This window comes from Balaenoptera physalus, assembly GCF_965194825.1.
Source record: "Balaenoptera physalus genome assembly, chromosome: 8".
NCBI lineage: Eukaryota > Metazoa > Chordata > Mammalia > Artiodactyla > Balaenopteridae > Balaenoptera > Balaenoptera physalus.
In genome coordinates, this window is record NC_138887.1 from 67646378 (window position 1) to 67669554 (window position 23177).

Sequence of the window (23177 nt, forward strand, 5' to 3'; positions counted from 1 at the left end):
TGAGTGGGAACCAGGACGCAGGGAGAGCTGATACCTGAATTACTTGGGACAGGTTTCCCTGTAGTGGATGTTGTTCTAAAATGGATTATTTTAAAGAGTCTTTAAAACCCCAAGAATTCTTTGTAATGCCAGGGTTGACCTGTCTGATGCGGCTCTGCCTCACGGCACTAGACTCTTAGTCTACAGTCTGGATATAAAGACCTGAGGAGTCGCTTGTTTTCTTTTCCTCCTTCTAATGCACTTTTGCTGCCCACATCTGCTCACTTCACAACAAACACAAGGGTGAGAGGGCTCTCTGACTTTTTTTCTTGATGCTTTAGAAGCTCATAATTTTACCTACCGCAGCTGAGCTAAAACATTTAATTGGGGGTTATTTAACCATATGAGTCTTCTCATTCTATTTTGGAAATACTGACATCATCACAAAGCCATCTCCAATGTCAAGTTTTGAAAAATGCTATCACCCAAAGGAAAGTTCAGAATTATTGCTGTGGGTGAATCTAAATGTTGGGGAACCATCTTTATTTTCATTCTTTTTTTCAGTGAGAACATGTGGGAAAGTCACAAACACAGGGCATTTTGTAGTTTCTCTCTGTGTCCAATCTGCCCACCTGGTCTACATCACTGGCTAAAGGCACAGAGCTTTCTGGACTTGGAAGGAAAGGAAAGTTAGCCTCACAGATTTGGTCCCACTGGCTTCAGGAGAATGAAGCACTTGCTTTAATAGATAAAGCACAAACTTGGGGACATCATGAATGATTGAGGCTGTAAGAATAATATCTATAGCCACAAATTTACTCTCTGTGATATATTTACTGATGGTAAATAATTTTTCCAGATAGTTTTAGGATACTTACTTGATAGAAATGTACAATTTAAGTAGCTAATTCTTCTTTCTTTTCTTTAAGTACTTGGTGATGGATGTACAGCTGATGGTGGGAGGGCGCCATCATCATTCTGACCTGCACCCTGAAGAGTATGTTTTTGCTGCCCTGAACATCTACATGGACATAATCAACCTTTTCCTTTTTATTTTGCAACTGATTGGACTGGGACGGTAGTCATATGGCCAAGGCTGGCTCGTGCTGAAAAGAGGGAAGGAGGGACGCCTGTGAAGACATGCAGAGGTTACCACTCCATAAGCCCTTCTATTTTAAAATACTTAATTTTTTTGTCAAATGAAAGTGAACATTCAGTAAATGTTAGCTGTAGCTGTTATATATTTTTAGTTCCACTGTCACATTGCAAAACTTTCTGGTGGACATTTCTGATTTTTATAAACTCAAAAGGTGAGCTACATAACTACATACTTACAAACATTTGTAAGATGCTCATTACTTTGTGGAAGTTTTCCAGGCACTATTTAATGCTGTAAGCAACATCCCTCTACATGAATAAAATTGATTACAGAAACCCATATTTACTCCATTCTCTTCTCTTGATTTGGACATTTGTTGGGAATATTTTGGTATCTGACTTTTTTTAAGAGTAAGAGAAACTATAAAGAATTCTGCCTTTCTCTTGGATTCCAGAGTCAGACTGGAGAAGTAAATTCTATCTTGAGAGATCTCTTTGTTTCTATCTCAAACTATCTGTGTACTCCAAGGGGAGCCTTTTGGGTCTGAACCACTTCAGTGTCTGGCAGGAACGTAAGAAGGGGCCATTTCCAGCATGGATGAACTGTGCAGGGGGGAGGATGGGGAAATTAGATGAATTCTTCTGGTCTCTCTAGTATTTATCATAGAGCTTTATTTCAAAATTTAACTGAACATACAGATCTCAAGTAAGACATATGAACTTAAGTACAAGCAATATAGTCACATACCTCTACCTGACTTTTTGATTACATATTTCAGATTAGCCATATCTCCACTATTTTAGTAGAGTTTCTTTATTGTGTTTATGATCTCTTATTACTACCAGTAAAATCCTGAAGATGGGTGTAACCTCTGAAATGTGAGCAAGTAGAAGAGAAAGGGAATTTTCTGCTACCCAGCAAAAAATCTAGGAGGACCCTCTAAAGCTCCTGGGTCAGGATATCTTAAAAATCACCATCTGTACATACACCTGCCAAACTCATGGTGAATTAATTCCATACAAGAAAGCAAATTCAGCTGGGAAGCTTGAGATTTTGCATATTCTTTTGGCATCAAGACAACCTTCCTGCATATAATAGGGACACACTGGCCAATTTATTTCTCCATTGACGTTTCTGCCATCCCCACACCACATTAGGCATTTCTCTTGTCTCAGCAATGCTCCCAACCACACAAAGCCCACTGTGAGTCTATTGTATGTGCCATCATATAGCAGTGGTGACTTGATTAAAATAAATTCTACTGCTTCTATGACAACCTTTTGATTTCTGCATTTAGTAAGGACTCTGAGCAAGACATACCTTTTACGGTCAGTCTATCAAATGAGTAGATTACTTTGTTCTCAATGACAGAAATTCACCTTTTGAGAAGAGCGTCCACGATTTGAAAATCTGTCAGGAGTGGTCCCAAATCCAGTGATGGGTAGCACATCTGTAAATCAACCCAAGATGTCCATAATGGGGCAATGGAAACTTAAAGAAAAAGAATCGATAGAAAAATTTAGGTTATACTTTCTATAATGCTGACAAATCCTGGGCCTATAATTTACTTTTAACTTTTCTTATCCCAAATGAGTATTCCCTCATCCAGCTTTAGGCATGGTTTGCTGAGCAAATCTATCTATACACAAGTGGACCCTAGTGAAACTACTCATGTTAAAGGATAGTAAGCAGTTAGCCAAGGCCTTTTTAAAATCGGTATGCCACTTTGCCCTCATATGTTCAAAGAATATCAATGGCCAAAATGCTGTGGCATATGTTTGACATTACTATCCAGACAAATGTTGGCAGTTTCAGTATCTTTTGCTTAATCAAATTCCTTGAAACAGATCAATCAACTGCTGAAGATGTCGTCAATGGTTTCCAAGTCGTAGCACTATTGATAGATTGTAATGCACTAAGATAACATTTGATTTATCTGATTGTTGCTCTAAAGCAAGTGTCAGCAAACATACGACACACACCAAATTTAGCCTGCTATCATTTCATTTTTTAAAATTTTGTTTTGAAGTAATTATAGATTCACAGGACATTGCAAAGATAATTCAGAGAGGCCATGTGTACTCTTTACCCAGTTCCCCCCAATGGTTATCTCTTACATAATGTACAATATCAAAACCAGGAAACTGACATTGGGTACAATATGTATGTATAGTTCTGTCATTTTAGCACATGTAAATTCATGTAACTTCCATTGTAACCAAGATACAGACTGTTGCATCACCACAAAAATGTCCCTTTTTCTACCCCTTTATAGCCACACACATACACCTCTCTTCCCCCCAACATCCCTAACTCCTGATAACCACTGATTTGTTTCCATCACTATTATTGTCATTTAAAAAATGTTAAATGGATGAAATCATACAGTACGTGACATTTTGAGGTTGGATTTTTTTCACTCAGCATAATGCCCTTGAGATCCATCCAAGTCGTTGGAAGTTGTGTCACTTGTTCACTCCCTTTTATTGCTGAGTAGTATTCCATTGCATGGATATATCACAGTTAATCATTCCCTTACTACAGGACATTTTGGTAGATTCCAGTTTTTGGCATAAAGCTGCTATGAACAATTGTGTGCAGGTTTTTGTGGACCTAAATTTTCACTTCTCTGTGATAAATGTCTAGGAGTGCAAATGCTCGGTCATATGGTTAGTGTATGCTTAGTTTTTAAAGAAACTTCTCAACTATCTTCCAGGGTGGCTGTATCACTTTACATTCCCACAGGCAGTGTATGAGTGACCCAGCTTCTCTGCAACCTTGGCAGCATTTGATGTTGATGCTACTAATTATTTTAGCCATCCCGATAGGCGTGTAGTGTCTTGCTGTGATTTAAATTTGTATTTCCTAATGGATAGTGATGTTACACAACTTTTCATGTGCTTATTTGTTTGCCATACATCCTCTTTGGTGAAATGTTTCTTCATGTCTTTTGTCCATTTTATATTGGATTGTCTGTCTTTTTATTGTTTAGTTTTGAGAGTTCTTTATATATTCTAGATACGTGGTTTGCAAACATTTCCTCCCAGTCTGTAGCTTGTCTTTTTACCTTCTTCATTAGGTCTTCTGCAGAGCAAAGCTTTAAACTTTGATGACGTCCAATTTATCAGTTTTTTCTTTTATGGATCATGCTTTTGGTATCAAGCGTACTTTTTCTTTTCCAAAATAGTTTTAGCTCCTTTGCCTTTCCATATTTTTAGAATATTTCCAAATTTTAGAATTATCTATAGCTATAAGAAAATGTTGCTGGGATTTGGTAAAGTTGCTGCCAAGCAATTGAACCAAACCCAGGCATTCTGTGAACTGAGACACCCCCCACCTCCTACTAAACCAGTGGCTTTACTTTAGGCAGTGAAAATATACACAAAATATCCCCCAAAGGTAGCTACTAATTTTTCATGTAGATTTAAGATACTTGCTGCTACAGTCAGGCTAGCTGTGATCTCTAATATACCATTTGTTTGACTTGCAAGGCCTGTTGGGCCCATGTTAATTCTCCAGTGCCAGGTGACCCACCCCAAAGTGGAGATGTCACATCAGTGAGTCCCAAGGTCTCCATGGGTCAGGCATTCAGTTTCAAGAAGAGCCTAGGAGCCAGTTAATAGCTGCCTTTCTCCAAAATGGTGTACTAGGTGGCTGCGTCAGGCAGGTGGCAATGTTGTGCTGGGAAATGGCTTGAGTACTTGGGCTGCCACCAAATCTTTAACACAAGGAATGATTTTACTTTCTCCTCTTGGAATTCTACATTGTTTCTGTTGGACCACCAGAGAGGGGACCAAGAGGCAGAATGGGGAGTGATTTATGCTCCACTCTCACCTCTCTACATGTAGCAGTCCCTAAATGGGAGATGCCACACCGATACTTATGAGACAGGTAACTGTGGGCACATAATCGTCAATTCCATTAAACATTCAGATTTGGGAGCCGCATTATATTCAATCAGCCAAAGGGCCCCACCCACAAGGGAAGCCTCCCTTCCCCTCTATGGAGTGTGTCCAAATTCCTTTCTCCTGGCTGAATAGTCTAAAATGCTCTTGAGTCAGGAGCTACATACAGCAGGTGGCAAATGGATGCCAGATTACCTTGTCCCTCAGCCGAGAGGGTAAGGAGCCCAAGAGATGGGGGAGGCAGGTCTGTGGGGAGTACACTTAATTGTTGCCCTGTTCTCCCCCCTTAGCCCCTCGCTCCAGGGCCAGTGCCTGAACACTGGCACAAATACCTCTCCTACAACAGTGGTGACACACGTCAACATCCAGAGAGAACAGGGCCCACGGGCTTCTTTCTTCCCCACACACACCTCCGCAATTACCTGGAGTCCTTGGCACCTTCTGTCCCTCCTGCACCCGGCGCTTCATCCTCACATCCTCACTGCCGTCAGGGGTCAGGGGTCACGGGCCAGGGCGTAAGCGTAGCCTGATCTGCATTTCTGGGCAATGCTTTGCAGTCACTTTTGCATTTGAACAGTGCTGGACTGCTCGTAGCCCAACCACATGAACTTCTCATGTTTTTGGTCCACTCAAAGCTCTCAATCAAAGAGCAAGGTTCTTATTGCTGATGACATTTAGTTCACATTTGGGGGCTCCCTGATTCAGCAGCCACAGCCATACTGCCTTTCAGGTAGGGCCGCAAGAATTGCTGTTTTGTCATGAAAACTTTCCTTCCTGTCTGCCTGCAGGAGTTGGCAACAATCAAGGCACCATTTGGACAGGGCAGCTTGTTTCAACCCTACTTCTTTTCGTTAAGCCTGTAAACATTGGCTCAACTCCTGTTCAGTAAAACGTAGGACAGCGGGAACCCTTATCCTTCCCCCACCTCTTAGCTATCTCTTGAGTGAGAGCATTCACTACCAGACAGATTCCAGGGAGTCTTATATTCCCAAACCTGGTCCAACGGTTCCTCTTCTACAAAATCATGTCTCTTTCAGCATTCCATTCCTCGCTGCCAAAATCGTCAGGTCTGGGATTTGATTTTATCGAGTAAGTTAGCCTGTCAGAGTTTCGTGGATGCTGACAGAAGACACAAGACCCTGGGTCAGAGGCAAAGGCCTTTATCACTCAGGGCACAGCATGCAGAATGAATGTCAGCATACTTGTGCCAGTTCCTCAAGTCCCCAGTTCCACAGGGGCAACACAATGGGCCCAGATGAATGCCAAGTGTGCAGGGGGTTTGTGTCGCAGCTGCAGAACAGAGTGTGAGGAATCCAACACTTTGACAGCAAGCCTGCTCCTTGTCCTCAAGCTTACTAGCTATATAAATCCTGAGAAGTGGTCCAGGCAAAACTCTTGCCAGGCCCTGCAGTCTTGGCACCCTGAGCAAGCACATAAGAAGCCCAGGAGAACTGTACTGTCTCATCTAATAACTACCCTTCTCTATATTGTATTTTCTTCACTCCTTCATGAATATCTCTCTCAGCCTGTCTGTAATCTGATGGCTTGTGCAGGCTAGGCCATTATGCAATGGCTGGCTAAGAGATGATATATAGCCTGATCAGGAATATTTTCAAATTACAGTTTTAAAGACAGAAGAAGAATAATATCTTCAAAAGTTTGGCCATCACTCAGTTTGTCAGCCACCTGTCAGTCTTAAGTGCAACAGAGAGCTAAATTTAGGAAACTTTTCTGGTCCATCTTTCTTTAAGAAGTACGACTACTCCCAGTTCCTAAAATAATGACAGCCATGTAATAATCTAGAAAGAGCTACTTACATCTTTCTAGAAAGAAATCTATTCTAGAGAGAAGGGGATAATGATTGACAAGGCAGTAACATACTGTTGCTAAGGTGACTGTTGCTAAGGTGACCTAGGAACTATGCCCATAGTCCAGGGCTGAGATACTACTACTCAGCCCAAGAGCCAAGCACATGAACACTTTTCTCCTATGGAGTTTTTGTTTCAGCCTTAAAAAAAAGAAAAAAAAAACACCCAAATTTGTATTATCATGTAATATTTAGATTCCAAGATTTTACTCTTTAGTGATTTACTAACTATAACTTTTAAAATTATGACCAAACTTCAGTAAGTCTCAGATTTTAATTCATAATAGGTAAGCAACAATATTTGAGGACTAAAAAGGGAACAAAAATGAGATCAGTGGCTGCAATAAACATGCACACGGACATTGGAGCTAAGCTTGAGATCCACTCAATGAAAGGCACAAATAAGACGATGACTCTTGGTGGTTATCACGGGCACATCCTGTGAAGCACCAGCCGGTGGCCTGGAACTTGTGCCTGTGCACTTTGAAGTACAGATGCCGAGGGGTGTTGTAATAACTCAGATGGGAAAGAATAATAAAATGATTGAGAAGCAGGCATTTCTATTCATATGGCATAAGAAATTTTCCTATCCTAAGCAATTTCACAAAATATCTTAAAATTCTATTTTACTGTATGTTTCTATTAGAGATTTCAAGGAAAAATCACAACTTTTCTTCTGAAATCTACAGTGATCAAAAATAATGACTGTTGAAGTCACAGCGTTTTAACGCATTGTCATGCAATGTTTTGGACTTATCTCTGGGGTATAAAATGCTCAGTAAGTGGGCTAGTGTAAAAAATATTAGGAATTAATCTATTACATGTAAGAACCAAATCAATCCCATCATACTGGAGGGAATTTAACTTGAAAAAGATCAGCTTCCTGACTTGGTTAAACAAAGTCTATAATGTAATGAGACAAAAGTGAAGTAGTTTAAGTAATAAATGTTTAATCAAAGAATTTTACATATTATTAACAGCATTCATTTGGCTAAACATCTACACGTTTGTAGAATCCTACTGTATATAAAGTGGGAATGTATCAAGTATAGACTATGAAAGTGCAAATAAGAAGTCAAGGTTAGAGTAATTTTTTTTTTTTTTTACATTATAAAATTAACTTGTTTACAAAATAGGCTTTGCCAAACTTTATTTCTGAATTGTAAAGTCAATGACTATGTTTTTAAAATATGTACCAAGGAAATACAAATTGGATAATGATCGTTTTCATGCTCAGGAGAGAACACCACAGAAACACCGGGTACTGCACAAGTGAGAGGAACCAGAACCCACGGCTATACTGTCTGCACACAGGGCACTCTTTCTCACCTTACTGCAGCTTTGCAAGGCGCCTCAATGTGATACAAAGACTCTTTCTATTGAAAAATTACAACTTGATCTAAAAACTGATTGGTGTTGATATTTTCAATCCAAAATAAATTTGTAAAAAAATCCTTTAATGGACTATTTCAGTTTAATATACAGTAATACACTGCAGATAAACGTAATATTTTCCCCAACTAATTTTAAAAGGGATTGATATCAATGTTTCTGATAATTGGGGATATAAAAACTAATGTGGACTTTTGATATCCATGGCATAGGAGCAATTCCCACACAGTTTATCCTAAGGGAACAGGGGAATATTAAATACTCTAATATAATGTCTGAGCCATACGGTTTAAAGTACAAGAAAATTTCAAAAGTGGGGTTTGGGGAAAAAAAGTAATCGAAAACCACAATTACAACTCATGTGGATATCAATACTAATATAACCTTTTACCCAGCCCAGGACTTGCCTGTACAAACTTAGTACTGAAATTTTGGTATCTGTAGATTTCTGATAAGAATCTGGCAAAACATTAAATGGAGTATTACGTATCTATTTTGCTTATGTTATGCTAGTTTTGATAATATGTAAGTAAAACAGCCATTCCAACAGTTTATTCTAGTTTTAATTACACACTGTACCATTGTATCTTAATTACAACTAGGACCAGTATTTTCTTCACAGTAAGACACTGATAACTAGGAAGTTGATTTTTTTCAACACTAAACAGTAATCACACAGCAAATGAGTATTGTGCAATACAACAAACACGTCAGCATTTGCGATTTAGGCAAACAAACCGATTGAACATTTAGTTGTTATATTTACTGTAAAGGCAAGGCCATGGGTGGTTTTATGGAGGTCTTTGCAATTCATACAGCATAGTTACTTCGGAAGAGACACTGAAATCTGAATTACTTACTTAACTGGCAACTATCCATTTAGGTTAGGCAAAGGCACGGTAACATGTTGCGCAGGATGTTTTATTGAGTTTTTTAATAATTGTGGGATTTACTATAACTCATGAAAACTCCACTTTTTTTCTATTTTATAAAACACTTACCATTAAAAGTAATTGCACCCATTAGTAATTAGAATGCACTGTAAAATTGTGAAAACAAAGAACTATGATTGCACTTCCAATAAAGTGTCTCTTAAAATACAGCACCGCTGTTGCTAATCAACTGTACTTTAATATTAAAATAAACTGTTTTTAACAGCAGCATTAGATTTAGTTAACTTAAGCTACAGGCTACATTTATTTAAATGCAGTCTCCATGGCAACAAAAGCCCATTAAATTCTGGAATATCATTGCTACCAAGTGGCACCTTTTACTTCCGAGAAGGCTGAGACTGCTCTGGAGCCCTCCAGGACACCGCACACCTGAACGCCTTGTTAGCGCACGAGTCAGAGTTTGGCACAAGTGGACTGTAAATAGACATGAAAAGAGATCTTTGATTCATGTAAAAATTAAAATGAATTACACTGTGGTAGATGCTGCACTAAAGGGAAGCCTTGGATACCTCAATTCACACTGCTCAGACAAAAAGGAAGAAAGAAAATTACGGAAGAGCACGAGATTGAGGAATGAAATGTTACTAGATCTGTCCAAAATAACTTCTAAAATGAAGAAAACTTTTATTTTTTTAAAAAGGAAAAACCACCCAAGGATTGGAGAGTAAGCCTTTAATTTAAATGTTCAATTTAAGTATTGCTGACCTTAGGCTAAACAGAGGACTGCATTTTCTTGAAATGTGGAATCTAACCTATTTATTTCATTTGTGTTTCTCCCTCCCACTCTTCTGTTCGTCAGCAAAAAGGGGAAAAGCTATCCAATTAAATACAAAAGAAATTCCCTGTAAGGTTAAAATCAGAAATGAAGCTACCATTCAAGGGAACTCCTTTGTATTTAATTCTAATGTCAGTGGTTTATAATTAGTTGGAATTAAGTGGATCAAATCTCTATAAAGCATATTCCACTAGCATACCATCTGTACCTGCAATTCATTTAGAGCCCCGAGGTGTGCAGCTCACACTAAATGTACTTGTTCAGGCCAGTCACTTGAGGTTTGAGGTGTTTGACTCGAAACATCAGAACCATCCCCCTTGTTGGCTGCCTCATTACCACTGTTGCCAGCTTGAGATGCTGTTTCCCCAGCCAGAATGTTTCCTTCCAAAGGATTTTCTTCTTCTATTTGGGTTCCTCTACCTTCACTGACCACAGCATCTTCAAACAGTGAATCTTCTGGCGGCACCAGTTCCACATCCCTCACACCTTCTGACTCATCTTTGACACAGGGGAGCTGGGAATCTGCACTGATTTCTGCAGCTGCTGGAGGAATCAGGGCGATACTCTGAGGGTTCATGTCATGAAACCAAGCCATAATATTGCCAAGAAGATTGTCATTGATGTTGGCGTCCTGGCCAGCTGAGTCAGGGTCACTGGATGAGGGATAGAATTCACTTCTCACCTCACTGAGAGGGTGTGAACTCAGGGTGTCAGTTGAAAATGGGTCACTTTCTGCTCCTAGTCTCATGAGGCTGTTACCAAGTTCCAACAGCTCAGAACTGCTCAACGCAGCCCGAGGGCTATCTGTGTTCCTGGGGACGGAGTCCAGCCTGGAAGGTAAAGAGGTGCCTATCGCTCCTAACGATGCTTCATTACTGAGAAAGTCTCTATTTTCTTCATTGATGGCTAGCCCAGATTCTTGCAGAGATAACTGTATTGCAAGAAGTATATTGGGATCGTCTTCATCCAAGGAACTCAGAGCCTGAGGCAACAGAAAGTAAAATTACTTTAAAATTTAAAAGGAAAAATGATTGAACCCAGTGAGGTCTACCACTGTTCTTTTACCAAACAGATAATTAATAGTACCTCTATTTATACAGAAGAATTATCTGACCTACTCAAATCTTATTTTAATTTTCTTCTTGTGGATGCTAAAGGGAAAAAAAAAATTACTTAAGGTAAATCTGAAATAGAAGAATCCTTCCCTGTAGTACATCTCTGAAGCAAAGATTTTAGAATGGAAGGAAGAAAAAGGAAAGCAATAGAAGTAAAAATAGGAAGCCAGGCTAAACAGAGAAAGAGCAAAAGCAGGGGCAACGAGGCTGCCCAGAAAGGCTACCTGAAGAGAGTCCTGGTTCTCAGAGTGACTGGCGGGGGTGTAGTCGTGCAGGGAAGAGCTGTGCAGTGCGCTCATAGACGCAGAACTTACCACGGAGGTGCCAGGCCTGTGGCCACCGCCACCTTCCGGGATATCTGTTTCAAAGCAAGTGGTGCCAGAGATAATTTAGTCATACAAGATCTCATACATCTTTTTATTTAAATTGATGATTTCTCTTTGAGTGCTGGTGAAAACCTGTGTTCACAAGTTCACTTAATCTTTCAGAGATTTCTCATCCATATTTGTCTCATCATAAACAGCAATACATATCTAACACTATTACTTCAAATCCATGATCATTCTTCATATTTTTGCTTGCATTATAAATGGTTCTATTCACAAATACAAGTGCTACCAAGTGCTCTTTTTTTCCCCCTTAAGCAATAAGAAAGATGTTTTAGTTTTCAGAGTTCTTAAAACTACAGAAGGACTCTGCTGGTGGCGCAGTGGTTATCCGCCTGCCAATGCAGGGGACACGGGTTCGATCCCTGGTCTGGGAAAATCCTACATGCCACAGAGCAACTAAGCCCGTGTGCCACAACTACTGAGCCTGCGAGCCACAACTACTGAGCCTGCGTGCCTAGAGCCCGTGCTCCGCAACAAGAGAAGCCACTGCAATGAGAAGCCAGTGCACCGCAAGAAGGAGTAGCCCCATCTTGAGGCCTGTCGATCCTGATTTATTAAAGATGATCTGCTAACACCACAGTTTGAAGATTTTCAATTAATAATTTAATATTTAAAGCTGATAATTAATATAATTTATCTTTAACACCAGAAATTAAAAAAAATGTTGATAGGAGAACTGAGGCTAGGAGAAAAATATTTCATGAACACAATAACAGTAATCAACAGCTACAATTTATTGAGTGCTCACTAGGTGCTATTAGTACTTAAGGCTTTTACACTTATTATCTCATTTAATGCTCATAATAAGCCCACAAAGTGATATTATTATTATTGCTTTTTTTAAAAAAAAATATTTTATTTATTTATTTATTTATTTGGCTGCCTCAGGTCTTTTTTTTTTTTTAAACATCTTTATTGGAGTATAATTGCTTTACAATGGTGTGTTAGTTTCTGCTTTAGAACAAAGTGAATCAGTTATACATATACATACGTTCCCATATCTCTTCCTTGTTGCGTCTCCCTCCCTTCCACCCTCCCTACCCCACCCCTCTGGGTGGTCAAAAAGCACCAAGCTGATCTCCCTGTGCTATGCGGCTGCTTCCCACTAGCTATCTATTTTACGTTTGGTAGTGTATATATGTCCATGCCACTCTCTCACTTTGTCACAGCTTACCCTTCCCCCTCCCCATATCCTCAAGTCCATTCTCTAGTAGGTCTGTATCTTTATTCCCATCTTACCCCTAGGTTCTTCATGACCTTTTTTTTTTTTCCTTAGATTCCATATATATGTGTTAGCATATGGTATTTGTTTTTCTCTTTCTGACTTACTTCACTCTGTATGACAGACTCTAGGTCCATCCACCTCACTACAAATATCTCAATTTCGTTTCTTTTTATGGCTGAGTAATATTCCATTGTATATATGTGCCACATCTTCTTTATCCATTCATCCGATGATGGACACTTAGGTTGCTTCCATGTCCTGGCTATTGTAAATACAGCTGCAATGAACATTTTGGTACATGACTCTTTTTGAATTATGGTTTTCTCAGGGTATATACCCAGTAGTGGGATTCCTGGGTCGTATGGTAGTTCTATCTTTAGTTTTTTAAGGAACCTCCATACTGTTCTCCATAGTGGCTGTATCTATTTACATTCCCACCAACAGTGCAAGAGGGTTCCCTTTTCTCCACACCCTCTCCAGCATTTATTGTTTGTAGATGTTTTGATGATGGCCATTCTGACCGGTGTGAGATTTATTTATTTATTTGGCTGCCTCAGGTCTTAGTTGCGGCACCCAGGCTCTCTAGTGGCATGTCGGCTCTAGAGTGCACAGGCTTAGTTGCCCCGAGGCATGTGGGATCTTAGTCAAACCTACGTCCCCTGCATTGGAAGGTGGATTCTTAACCACTGGACCACCAGGGAGGTCCCTATTATTGCTTCTTTAGAATGAGGAGACCAAAGCTTGGAGAGGGTAAGTGACTTGACTAAAGTTTCACACTGATAAGCAGCAGAGCTGGGGTCATGAACTCAGGTCTGTCTGATTCCACACCCCATGTTTTTTTTTTTCTCCCCCTCCAGTCAAGTCTTTATTGGGGCCCTTGCTGCAGCAGAGGGGAGTGAGAACAAACAACAGGTTCCCTAACAAACAACAGGTTCCCTTGCTTGCTCGCTCCCCAAGGGGAGGCGAGCTTGTTCCTTATATGGGGGGAGGGTAGGGGTGTGTCCAGTGTGTGTGTGGGGGTGGCTTAGGTGTTTTGCCCACCCCTCTGGGGGTGTTGAGTGCAGGCGGCATGTGCAGTACCCTGCCTTTGCTCCCAACACCCTGTTTTTGCTCCCTGCTATTCAGAAGTGGCAGTTGAGTTTTTTGGTCTTTTGTATCTTTTTGTCCATAACTTGTCCCAACTGCACATGCACGCAGTTATTTTTAGTCCCATATAGTTTCTTTGTATTTTGTTGCTCAGAGAGAGGTGTGTCCAGGTGCAAGCATTGCAGCACTTCAGCAAAGGGTCCCAGGTCCCAGCCTGTCTCATTTTTAGTGCTTTTTTTTTTTGCCACCCATGTGTCTTTCTGGTGAAATTGATGCTGGCTAAGGGGCCAGCTAGGGGATCTCAGTTCTCTCCACATGATCTCTCCATGCTATCTCTCCACACTGGCTACTTTGGGCTTCCTCATAGCAGTCTAGCTTGGTCCCAAATGTAAGTGTCCCAGATGAAGAGAGAAAGAAAGGCAGAAACTGTATCCCTTTTGTGACCTAGCCTCAGAAGTCACATAGCATCTTTTTGACTGTACTTGATGTACCAAGGCCAGAGTCCATGTGAGAAGTTATGGGATAAAGGACACACAGGGAAGCCATTAACTGCACAGCCCATGTTCTTAATCGCCCTGGTTTTCTGTATCCTGTGACATTAGAAGCATCTGCATGCTGACTGTATATCTAAATTACAAACTGTTTCACAAATATTTAGATTAGCCACTTTTAAGAATAAATGCAAGAGAACTAAGAGATTAAAACAAACCCAACTCAAGAACTCACCTAAAGTGCTTTCACTTGGCTCATCAGGGTCTGGAGGATTACTAAGCATACTGTGCACATCTCCTCGACGGCGTTGTTGTCTGTGCCTCCTCCGATACTGAAATTCAGCATATTCCTGCATAAACCAAAGGTTATAAAATACAGGAGAGCATGCAAATTTTTAAATGCAAATAAAACAAACAATACACTTTTTTTCTAGGAAAAAAATGTGTGATTTTATATACATATTATAAAATCACTTGGCTTTAGAAAAAGAAACTGCAGGTATTGCCATGCCAAGGAAACAGAAACGGTAAAATGGAAAAAGAAAAAATTTTAAATAGGCGTTAATAATTGTCTGGATAAATTGGGAATACTTGCAAGCTCCAATGCTAGATCATAACTGAGCCTTATTTCATATGCCTGGGTCTTGTTATCTAATATTATAATTAATACCAGAATAATTTTACTAATAAAAGTTAGGCCCTATCTGGAGGTCTGGCTTTAAAAAAAATGACTGTGATATATGCAACAGAAAATAAAAGAAAAAAGATAAAATAAAGAAAAGCACTAACAGTTAAGTACTTGTTAGATTGTTGGATTCTGTATTCTTTGGGACTACTATATACCATACTCACATCAAAGAAGAATATGAGGTTACCTTTAAAATAAGATGTTACTTGGCTTCCTTCCTATATTAGTTAATACGTGGGGTTATCTACAACCCAGGCAGGGGGAAGTGTTTTCTATTTAGCATACGGGAAGAACACAGATTTGGGCAGATGTCCCTGAGTTTATTTTACATTTGTGATAATAGTTTAAAGTGGGTTTGCTATCACCAGAGGCAGAACCTGGGCCTACCTGCTATTATCTGCGTACAAATGTACTTTTCCAGATTTTAGTGACAGAAGAGACGAGAAGACAGGCCAGTGTGCATGACACCAGCATAAAAAGGCTAATTTTGAGAATCATTATAGACTCTTTCAGGGATAAACACTAAAATACTCAGATTTATGATTATCTCTAGAATATTCAATATGCTTATGTTGTGAAAGTAACTGGAATAAATGAAAATAAGTTTTAAAACCCCAGTAAAACTTTTACATCATACAACTCTGGTTAAATTTATTCAAACTCCTTCATCTACGTAAGCAGTTGGACCCTAATTAAAGAATGGAAGGCATTCTACCAGGTTAGAAACAAATGAACGTAAGATACTACAAGTGCCCAGAGAGATTATTCAGGTTCTTTAAATTTACTGCTGAGCTGGGGTATCATTTCCTCTTTTCCTGGAGGCCCATGATCCAAAACTGGATGACTGTTAATGTGTCATCATGGTTCACTAGACCACTGAGGACTACCACGTTTCTCAGACAAAGATGGCAAGAAAACATTATTTCAGTTAAGATTTATCTTTAGGGAGAATTTGTTTACTTTGTACACTTGGTGATGGTACAAAGTTACTCTGAATTAAATAAATTATTTCTGACCATAGAATATACATATTTCCAATTGAAGAAAACTAAATGGTTAAAAAGCCTGTAAAAGAAACTTGTTATATTTATAATTATTCTGATAAAAAACTCAAATGGTGTTCTCTCACCATGCAACAGGCTTTAAAAAAATTGTTTTCATAAAATTAAACTTATCTGAAAATTTCCATGGATTCCTAAGATCTTCAAGTAAGCATATGAAAAGGCTTTAGTCGGGATACTCCAAATGGTTTGAGAGTGTTAAGGCTATAGAGAAGAGTGAGAAGTTCTAGGATTTATAGGGAAAAAAGCTTCCAGGAGTTTTTTTTTTTTTGTAAATTATAATAGCCACCATTTATTGAGCACCAATTTTGTTAGTGACTTAAACAGATGCTTTAATCCTTCCAGAACTTCCATGGGGTAGATATCACCATCCACAATTTAAAAATGAGAAATTAAGGAACACAGCCTAAGTAGACCTTAAGTTATAGGGCTAGACCTCAAATTCTGGTGTCCCTTAGACTTTTCGATCATGCTGTTTCCTCTGGGCTCCACTGCCTTTAAAGTGGCACAAAACAAATACTGATGCTTGTCAATGACTCATTCAATTTAGTTTTAAAAGAATAAGATGTAATTAACTTTAATGAAAAATATAAATTCAACCTAAAAGTCTACTGAAGTTTGGCAACATTATTTTTTTCAGAATGCATATGAAGGCAAAGAGCTAATTTTTATAGATATAATTTTGGCAGATACTTGATAGTCACACACTTGCAGAATTTTAAAGGTTCATACTGTGTGGTAATTCTTTAGATCTGCAATAAGGTTTACATAAAAGCTTGGTGTTCAATGTACCAAAGACTTTAAAGAATAGAAAACTGAAAGTGAATTAAATTATCCTTATAAAATTTATTAACTCATAAAAAGTAAATTTAAGAAAAATGTTATTTATAATTTCACAATTTTTAATCCCACAGGAACAAGAGCTCAATAATTTTATTTATAAGTATTCACATGTGAGGTAAAAAGCCTGCCTATTTTTTTACAAAATGAAATGGTGTCAGTCATATTAGCAGACCCTCAATATTCAAGAGAAATATTTTGAAATTACTGAAGTTATTGTCAGAGCCAGAAGCCGCAAGATGATGCATCCATGACTGTGAATATACTGGTAAAGGTTTTATTTTTGCTAAATTGTGTTTCTACCTTGAAATACTGAAATCTTTCTATTCTTTTTTTGATAACTGAAGCTTGTTTATTCCTCCTTTTAGGTGGAAGTTTTCCATACTATTCCCCAAAGCTGAAATTATACGATTACATAAAAATATTCAAGCATAGGGTCAGGTAAAGAAAAGGTTCATAATTTGTTTTACAACAGAAATTTCATTAATATATTAAAATTTTTTTAAAAAATTTAAGTGAATTTAAAATTTCTGTATCAGAGCTCTAAGTACAAATTCTTCCTCAAGTAAATCTTGTTTTGGATATATCTACCAATACAAAAGGCCACAAGGTGATTGCAAGTATCCTTAGCAGCTGAAAAGAGAAAGTATCTGATTTAAATAAACCACAGTCATTTATGGATAATAATCAATTCCACTGTCTTTCAGTTGCAGACAACTTATGGGCTATAAATGGTAAAGGTTTCATAGTTTGTCCTGCTGCCTTCCAAGAATTAAGTTAAAAGGTTATCATAATATAAGTGTCGAATGGTATACTGTTGTATAAAGAACCAGAAAGTAGAGAGAACTGCTAGAACCATTTAAAATCAGACTCAACAGTGACAGTGGCAATTTAAATCTCAGAAAATAGCAATGTGATTAAGATTTTCACTTTATCTTATTTCTATTTGCAGCAAATGTTATTTGCAGTATTAGTATTTTAGACCTTCTGTATTTTAAGATGGTATATCAACAACAACAATGAAAACAAGAAGAGTGTGAAAATCTTAAAGAGAAGCAGAGAGCAACTATCAAAGCATTCTTTCTGCAGAAACACTAATGTCAAGTTTCCACCTTAGTAACTAATTATAAATCAATGCTAACAGGTTGTTGCAATAACTTTAAAAAAAAAGATTGTCTATTTAGGTTTTTAATAAATTCAGATTGAAACAATATTACAACTAGAAATGCATTTCTAATAAATAAAATTCATATTTCTATTAATTAAAGATATTTTCCAAAAATGTAAGCTATAAATTGGCCTTCTGACTATTCAGTAATTAAAAATAAGAGAGGGTATGCATTTAATAATGTGATGATAATCCAACGAATAGGTAAATGTAGACTCTGCTGAGGCATTATTATTATAAAAGAAAGAAAAAAACATTGCTTACAATCTCAGTAGGATATTTAGAATAGATGAGGGTGCAAATGCAAGCAGGATTGCACTAAGGAAAACTATAACTAACCAAACCAAACCAAACCCGCACAAAACAATTACCTCAGGTGATGCAAATCCTAAATATTCCCAATCCCATGTTCCACCAGCAAAGCTACAAAGAAATTAGACATACCATTTGATTTATTATCAGTACTACAAAGTACAAACAATCAGACCCTTGCCCTTTGAACATTACTTTTAATTCCTCTGCTTGGAACTTGCTTAACCAAAGATCAACTACTGAATATAATTAAAATGATTCTTTCATTATTTCTTTCAAATTCTACATTGCTTTATGTTTGTATAAAATGGTGGAAAAATTAAAAATCACCATGCTATACCAGAGTATTTTATAATTGCTTCTATTTTTATTTTTAGGGGTTTATGTAAAAATAAGGGTCCAAGGAATTTCTAATGCTTATAATTAATATGAATAAGAAAATATGCTTCAATTTATAATGGCATAAGTAGTATAAGTGTCTGAAATAAAACAACCAAAACTCAACTGCTCTTTAATGGATGAATACGGATCACTTAAAAAACTTTACTAATATCAGATTTCTAATTTCTTTACAACTTCTTACCAAAAAATACAAATATGACCTTAACAATTTGGCAAGGCTTCCAAATTCTACATTATAAGATGTTTTTGACTATCAAAATGATGCGTTAGAATACTTGTTGAATTATGAGTTCACTGAAGTGTGAAATTTACCTAGCCTAATTTAGTCTGAGAAACTATACAACGAAAAACAAAAAAATAAAAAAAATAGAAACAGTACTGGGGGAAAAAAAAAACACCAAAAAGAAGTTAACATACTTTTATCAGCTATCCATATTTTAGGTATAAGTAACTTTCAGGAATATGAACCCTAGTTGGACAAAAAAATAAACCTGCTAGCATTTGTGGCTGGTGCTAGGATGAGTTCCATGGTGTGTATCCTTTTCACCTGCGTCTTGGAGCTTCTGGTGAGTCTGCAGGAGCAACTCCCCGAGCCACAGATGCCAGGAACTCTTGCCTCTTCTGCTGTACAAGGCATGCTGCCTTGATTATCTTGTGGCGGGGTGTGCGAAGGTAAGGCCTATTGACTTTTTGGGCAAGGTCTTCAGTGACCATCTCTAAGTCTGTCTATGTTAAGAAGAGGAAAAAACAAAATTATAGGTTGAGTGGGTTAGTCAATAGCAAATCCAGTGTCCGTCTGGTTAAATCTAACTCCTCTGAAATCAGAAATTAATCCAAATTTTATATAACTTCCAATTTAACATGTGTTTCTACTTCGCACATTTTAGGAAAACAGCATTCATTCAATAGGCATTTATAGTAATGTAGTTGGTATGGTGGATACAAAGAAGTAGTGAGTATAGTATAGCAGCTGTATAAAAAAAATTTATAATTTGTCTGTGTGAAAAAGAACTAATAAATTTCAAGGCACTGTACATGTAAGTGCCTGACCACATGGTACAGACTGTATGTAAATGCTGAAGGAATGTGAAGCAAGGCAAAACCTTTGTGATTTGGGGTTAGCTCTGGAAGGCCTCATGGAGAAAATGAATATTCAGCATTGAAGGAAATGTAAGATATAAATTAGTAGAGGGGAGTTCAAAGGGATGACATAAAAACAGTAGCAAGAGGAGAAAGTTTGGTGACTTCAAAAAAGAGGAATGTACAATGAACCTGGTCAGCTACACTGATGTCAGTTTGCTTACATGTTTTGTTTTGTTTTTTCAAGTACTCAAGTTTTTCAGTTGTACTGTTAAAATGAACTGGCAAATAGCAACTTTCCCATCTAGTATGTAATGTGGTTTGTTTCATTTTTGAAGATAAAATTCCTAATTACATAATCAGAGTTAGGCCAGATTTCAACCTCAACCAGTTTAAAATAAAGAAATAAATGTGGGGGCTTCCCTGGTGGCGCAGTGGTTGAGAATCCGTCTGCCAATGCAGGGGACACGGGTTTGAGCCCTGGTCCGGGAAGATCCCACATGCCGCGGAGCAACTAAGCCCATGCACAACTACTGAGCCTGCGCTCTAGAGCCCGCGAGCCACGACTACTGAAGCCCGCGAGCCTAGACCCCAAGCTCTGCAATAAGAGAAGCCACCGCAGTGAGAAGCCCGCGCACCGGGATGAAGAGCAGCTCCCGCTCGACGCAACTAGAAAAAGCCCACACACAGCAACGAAGACCCAACAGAGCCAAAAATAAATAAATAAAAGAAAAGAAAAAAAAAAGAAAAAAGAAATAAATGTGGTAGGAAATGTTTGCATAGCTCAGAACTCATTCAAATCTGCACAGTGACAAATTCAAACATAAAGAAAATTTCAGTTTATTATTGGTAACTTTTCCTTTATTTAAAAACCATTCTAAAAACAGAAACAAAATTGTTTATTAATTACACTCAAGTAAGATAAACCTTAGTTATAAAGTGGTTGAAAAAGGAGAAAATCTGTTTTTCATAGTAACTGTATTTAAATTTAATAAAAAAGACATCTTACTTGCATGAGTTCAAAAATTTCTTTCTTTGTGCTTTTAGGTTCTAAGAAAAATCCATATGGATAAGAACACTTGAGAATGCGTCGAGTTTTTAAGAGCACGTGAACTGCATCTTCGATGAAAGTGGTATCTGGACAGCCTCCTTCAGCTATAAAGTAAACCAGGCAAAGTGAAGAATTTTTTTTTGCAAATACACTATCATAAAATTAAACAACTAAGTTTTCGTAAAAGAAAGAAAAAAGAACAAGGATCCCTAAGAAGAAACTGCTTGAAGTAGCTATATGATAGTATTTATTTGAACTAGACTAAAAACCTACATAAAACACTCATACGTTTTGCATGTAGGTGACGACTTGTATGCATTTGTAAATGGAGCACAGCCTGCAGTAGCCCAGGAGTACTGATGGCAGTCATGAAGGAATGCATACATTGATCCTGGATTCTGTTCTCACCCTGTGAGTAAACAAATCTAGCTTTAGGTCAACTCAAATGTTCCATGTTTTACTAAGTTTTTTAGGTTATCCCTAGTAGAATTCTACTCATTAAGAATCAGAACAAATGCCTTGCTAAGTTGCTTGCTAAAAAAAAAAAAGCCTAATTATAAATTATGCTTCTGCAAAAACAACATTGTAAGGTAAAAGACACAACATCCTGGGAAACAACTGGGTAACAAATGCTAGTTAATAAACACTCCAGGGAGAGAAAGAGAGAAAGGGAGGAAGAGTGGTTTTATTTCTTCCTTTCCAAATCTTCTATCTTTCAATTCTTTTTTATGTCTTACTATGCTGTCTAGAACCTCCAGAAGGTTGAACAGAAGCAGTAGTTTACACCTACAAATACTTATTTTATATTTAGTATGTTTTGGGCACTGTTCTAAGTATTAGAGATACGTCCGTGATCGAATAGACTGTAGAATCTGTGAGGACTTTTTCTTTCAATTTTTACTGTGGACAATAATACTTCAAGAGTTTGGTATTGGCTTGATATAGTTATGTCATTACTATAGTCTAAGAACTAGTAATTAACAAGGAGACTAAGCTGCTATTGATGCTTTTTGTCCCACTCTAATTTATTTAACTTATGGTTATTGTTTTAATTAGGAAGTTATCCTCATGAAAATGGTGTTAGTACTCATTACTTTTATAAAATGGAGCGAACACAAGGGTAATCGATTGCATTTTAGACTTAAAACCTTTTATATATAAGCTGTGATTATTTTAAAAATGTGACTTTTTAGGGACTTCCTTGGTGGCACAGTGGTTAAGAATCTGCCTGCCAGTGCAGGGGACATGGGTTCGAGCCCTGGTCTGGGAAGATCCCACATGCCGCAGAGCAACTAACCCTGGGCACCACAACTACTGAGCCTGCGCTCTAGAGCCCGCAAGCCACAACTACTGAAGACTGCGTGCCTAGAGCCTGTGCTCCACGACAAGAGAAGCCACTGCAATGAGAAGCCTGTGCACTGCAACGAAGAGTAGCCCCTGCTCGCCACAACTAGAGAAAGCCTGCACGCAGCAATAAGGACCCAAAGCAGCCAAAAAAAAAAAAAAAAAAAGTCACTTTTTAAAACAAACGTGCCAGAACCTGTACTCTGTGCGGTCACTGTGAGATATTATATTCTAATTATGTAACTAGTATTCAATCCATTTTTAGGAATGTTCTTTTTGAACTTCCATTTTAGGAACCATAAGTAAGCCCTATCTCATGACTTTGCTTTTTGACTCCAATGTCCGCTATTTACCAGTGAGATGATTTCTCCCAAAACTGTACTTGACTTCCATTCTATATTAGGCACTCTGCTAAATTTTCTCAAGAATCTTTGGGAATTCAGTTACATGACAATTTGATGGCTTGTGAATCTTGCTCCTTTGACTAGGTCAGGGATGCCTTTTTGGGCCCATTCACTTTTCCCAACATTGTAGAGCATCATCAGCAGTGGCACAGAGTAAGCAAAACCATAATGTGTGTTTATCTGCCAGCAGCAGAGGTTGCACTAAGAGGCGCAGGTGAGGTAAGCAAGGTGGAAAATCTTACCAGAGGCCTCAAATGCTAAACTACACTCTGGGCTTCCGAAAACTCCAAACTGCCAAATGAGCAAATGGAGATAAGGTATTCTTTTAAGGGTCTTAACCTCCTACCAATGAAGTGACTTAAGCATGACAGCTATTTTATATTAACTATCACACATATCACTTATAACTTACTTTCTTTGAGAGCTCTACTCAATTGCTCCATCTTTTCTTTGGCTGTTTTAAGAAGGCGTTGCTCTAACTAAAAGAATAGAAATAAATAAATATATCATTTTCGTTATTTATTCACAACAGTAGAGTTCAGCACATTTGA

At 38.0% G+C, this 23177-nt stretch overlaps 2 protein-coding genes across 11 annotated transcripts in view; one reads left to right on the plus strand and one right to left on the minus strand.

Annotated features, from left to right (window-relative positions):
* LOC309666481 (protein lifeguard 2-like) overlaps nt 1-9628 on the plus strand; it is a 28013-nt gene extending 18385 nt beyond the window's left edge. The window contains exon 8 of the mRNA XM_082473924.1: nt 909-9628. Coding sequence (XP_082330050.1) covers nt 909-1061 — 153 coding nt within the window. The 3' untranslated portion in view covers nt 1062-9628. The remainder of the gene's footprint in view (nt 1-908) is intronic.
* Nucleotides 7984-23177, minus strand: part of ANKIB1 (ankyrin repeat and IBR domain containing 1) — a 139749-nt gene continuing 124555 nt past the window's right edge. For 7 of the 10 annotated variants that reach the window (XM_082471694.1, XM_082471688.1, XM_082471686.1 and 4 more), the window contains 7 exons: nt 23039-23105; nt 20837-20982; nt 19295-19473; nt 18405-18456; nt 14512-14626; nt 11310-11443; nt 7984-10952 (listed from right to left, as the gene is read on the minus strand). In XM_082471694.1, the coding sequence (XP_082327820.1) occupies nt 10212-10952; nt 11310-11443; nt 14512-14626; nt 18405-18456; nt 19295-19473; nt 20837-20982; nt 23039-23105 (1434 nt within the window). In that variant the 3' untranslated portion in view covers nt 7984-10211. The remainder of the gene's footprint in view (nt 10953-11309; nt 11444-14511; nt 14627-18404; nt 18457-19294; nt 19474-20836; nt 20983-23038; nt 23106-23177) is intronic. The other 3 variants (XM_082471691.1, XM_082471692.1, XM_082471693.1) reach the window with 3 other exon arrangements.